General features: G+C 36.0%; 1 protein-coding gene across 1 annotated transcript in view; it reads right to left on the bottom strand.

Moving 5' to 3' along the window:
- Window positions 1-1,755, bottom strand: part of LOC104499190 (dystrophin-like) — a gene marked incomplete at its 3' end in the record, with an annotated part of 127,490 nt that overhangs the window by 79,169 nt on the left and 46,566 nt on the right. The window contains exon 3 of the mRNA XM_010142663.1: window positions 121-332. Coding sequence (XP_010140965.1) covers window positions 121-332 — 212 coding nt within the window. The remainder of the gene's footprint in view (window positions 1-120; window positions 333-1,755) is intronic.

The following is a 1,755-nucleotide window of genomic DNA, read 5'->3' as shown; positions in this document are numbered from 1 at the left end:
GGGCTAGGGAATAAGGAATAAAGAGGTTGTTCTCAGTGTACACTGTCCAGTAGTTAGAGGCCATTTTCTTTAACAATCTAATTCATTCAAACAGAAGTATTTTAATACTCAGTTAGTGACCTTGAGTTCAGTGTTCTGCTTTTTCAGAGCGTCCACGGTGTAGGAAATGTCTTTCCACGACTCAAGCTTAGCTTTTGCTTGTTCAAGAACCTGCTCGGCTTCTTGTTTAGCTTCTAGCCACTGTGTTGAATCCTTTAACATCTCATGAAGCTGCTGTCGCCGGCTTTGGAGGTGTCCATGCACTTCATCCCACTGGCACTGTATCTTTTCAACTGGTGAAACACAGAGGAAAAATGAAAGCTGAGTCAATTTAAAGCTTTTTCTTTTTCTTTCTCTATTTTTTTTTTTTTTAAAGTGGAGAAAAAAATAATGTTTAAACCTTTTTGGATCATGCTGTATTGGAGAGCTCTTATACTTTTAAGCTGCAATTACAACTAAGCTTATGTTAACCAAGAAGAATAGATAAACTGTTCTGGGCCATACAGTACGACACTGTGGTACTTAGCCTGTGTTTTGATGCATATGCAACTGGGTTCAAACAGTACTATGGGAAAGGATCACATTTAAGAAAAAGCATCAGCAATAATCTATCGTCCTTACCAAACCAACACAAGGTTTAATATTTTCTGAAGAACAAGCCCTTTACTGCAAGATATTAATAATAGCTAAACTTTCTTATATCATTAAGGCAAATATTAGCAGACTGCAAAAGTTAAAAAGTTTTCCAACATTTTCATGTTCATTATAAAATAACAATTAGATTTATCCTCTATTTGAAAGAAATGTGATTTGTGTGAACTTAATAACCACTAAAATCGCTGATAATAAGCCTTGGCTAGCATCCAGTGTTGGAATTGTCCATAGCAGCATAAAAACATCAGGAAACCCAGTTGTCCAGCAGTTGAAGTTTCACAAAACAAAACCAAACAAAAACCCCAAAACTAAAAGAAAAAAAAAAAAAAAAATCTGTGCACTGCCTGAAGAAATAGTAGGTTTGATTCCAGAATGGTGCAGGCTAAAGACTAAATTGTTGAGAAATGACTATAACAGCAGTGAAAACAATAGAGGAGTCTGAGAAGGAGCTGTCAGTCACAGGAGAAATAATGCTCCTGTAAGATAAGATACATTTAGCCTATGCAAAGATGAAAAAAAGCGATCATTCTATGCCAATTTGATAAGTCCATTGAATCCAATACACACTCCGAAAAAAGTGACCAAGTAAATTATTAACAACACAATCTGTGATGTAGAAAGCCTTGTCCAACAAATTACCTGAACTGCACTCATTTTGCTCTGTAGAAGAGTGCTTTTCGAAAGCATTATCGCCAATATATCAACATTTTCCTACAAAAGTAATTTTTTCACTGTAAGTTCATAGATTTGAAGACTAGAGGAATGAGAGCAACTGGCCTGATGCAGCATATAACTGGAGAACAGCAGAATCATGGACAGTTAGAATTCATGTTACCAAAAGACGCTGCTGATGCACTGATATTTCTTAGCAGAAAAATGAAAACTGTTTTATTTGCATTTTGGAGTGTTTTAACTTAGTTATTTCTTGCAACAACGATTATGATGAAAAGACACATCGAGCTTGAAATCTAGCCAATTCTGAAAATTGACTTATGAATAGTTTCATATTTTTGTCATAATCTCTTGAATCTTAAGGGTTTCCCTCCCCCCCCCCCCCCCTCC

The sequence above is a fragment of the Buceros rhinoceros genome, unplaced genomic scaffold (assembly GCF_000710305.1).
Source record: "Buceros rhinoceros silvestris isolate BGI_N320 unplaced genomic scaffold, ASM71030v1 scaffold9, whole genome shotgun sequence".
NCBI classification, from domain to species: Eukaryota; Metazoa; Chordata; class Aves; order Bucerotiformes; family Bucerotidae; genus Buceros; species Buceros rhinoceros.
This window is presented reverse-complemented; position numbering and strand designations above follow the sequence as displayed.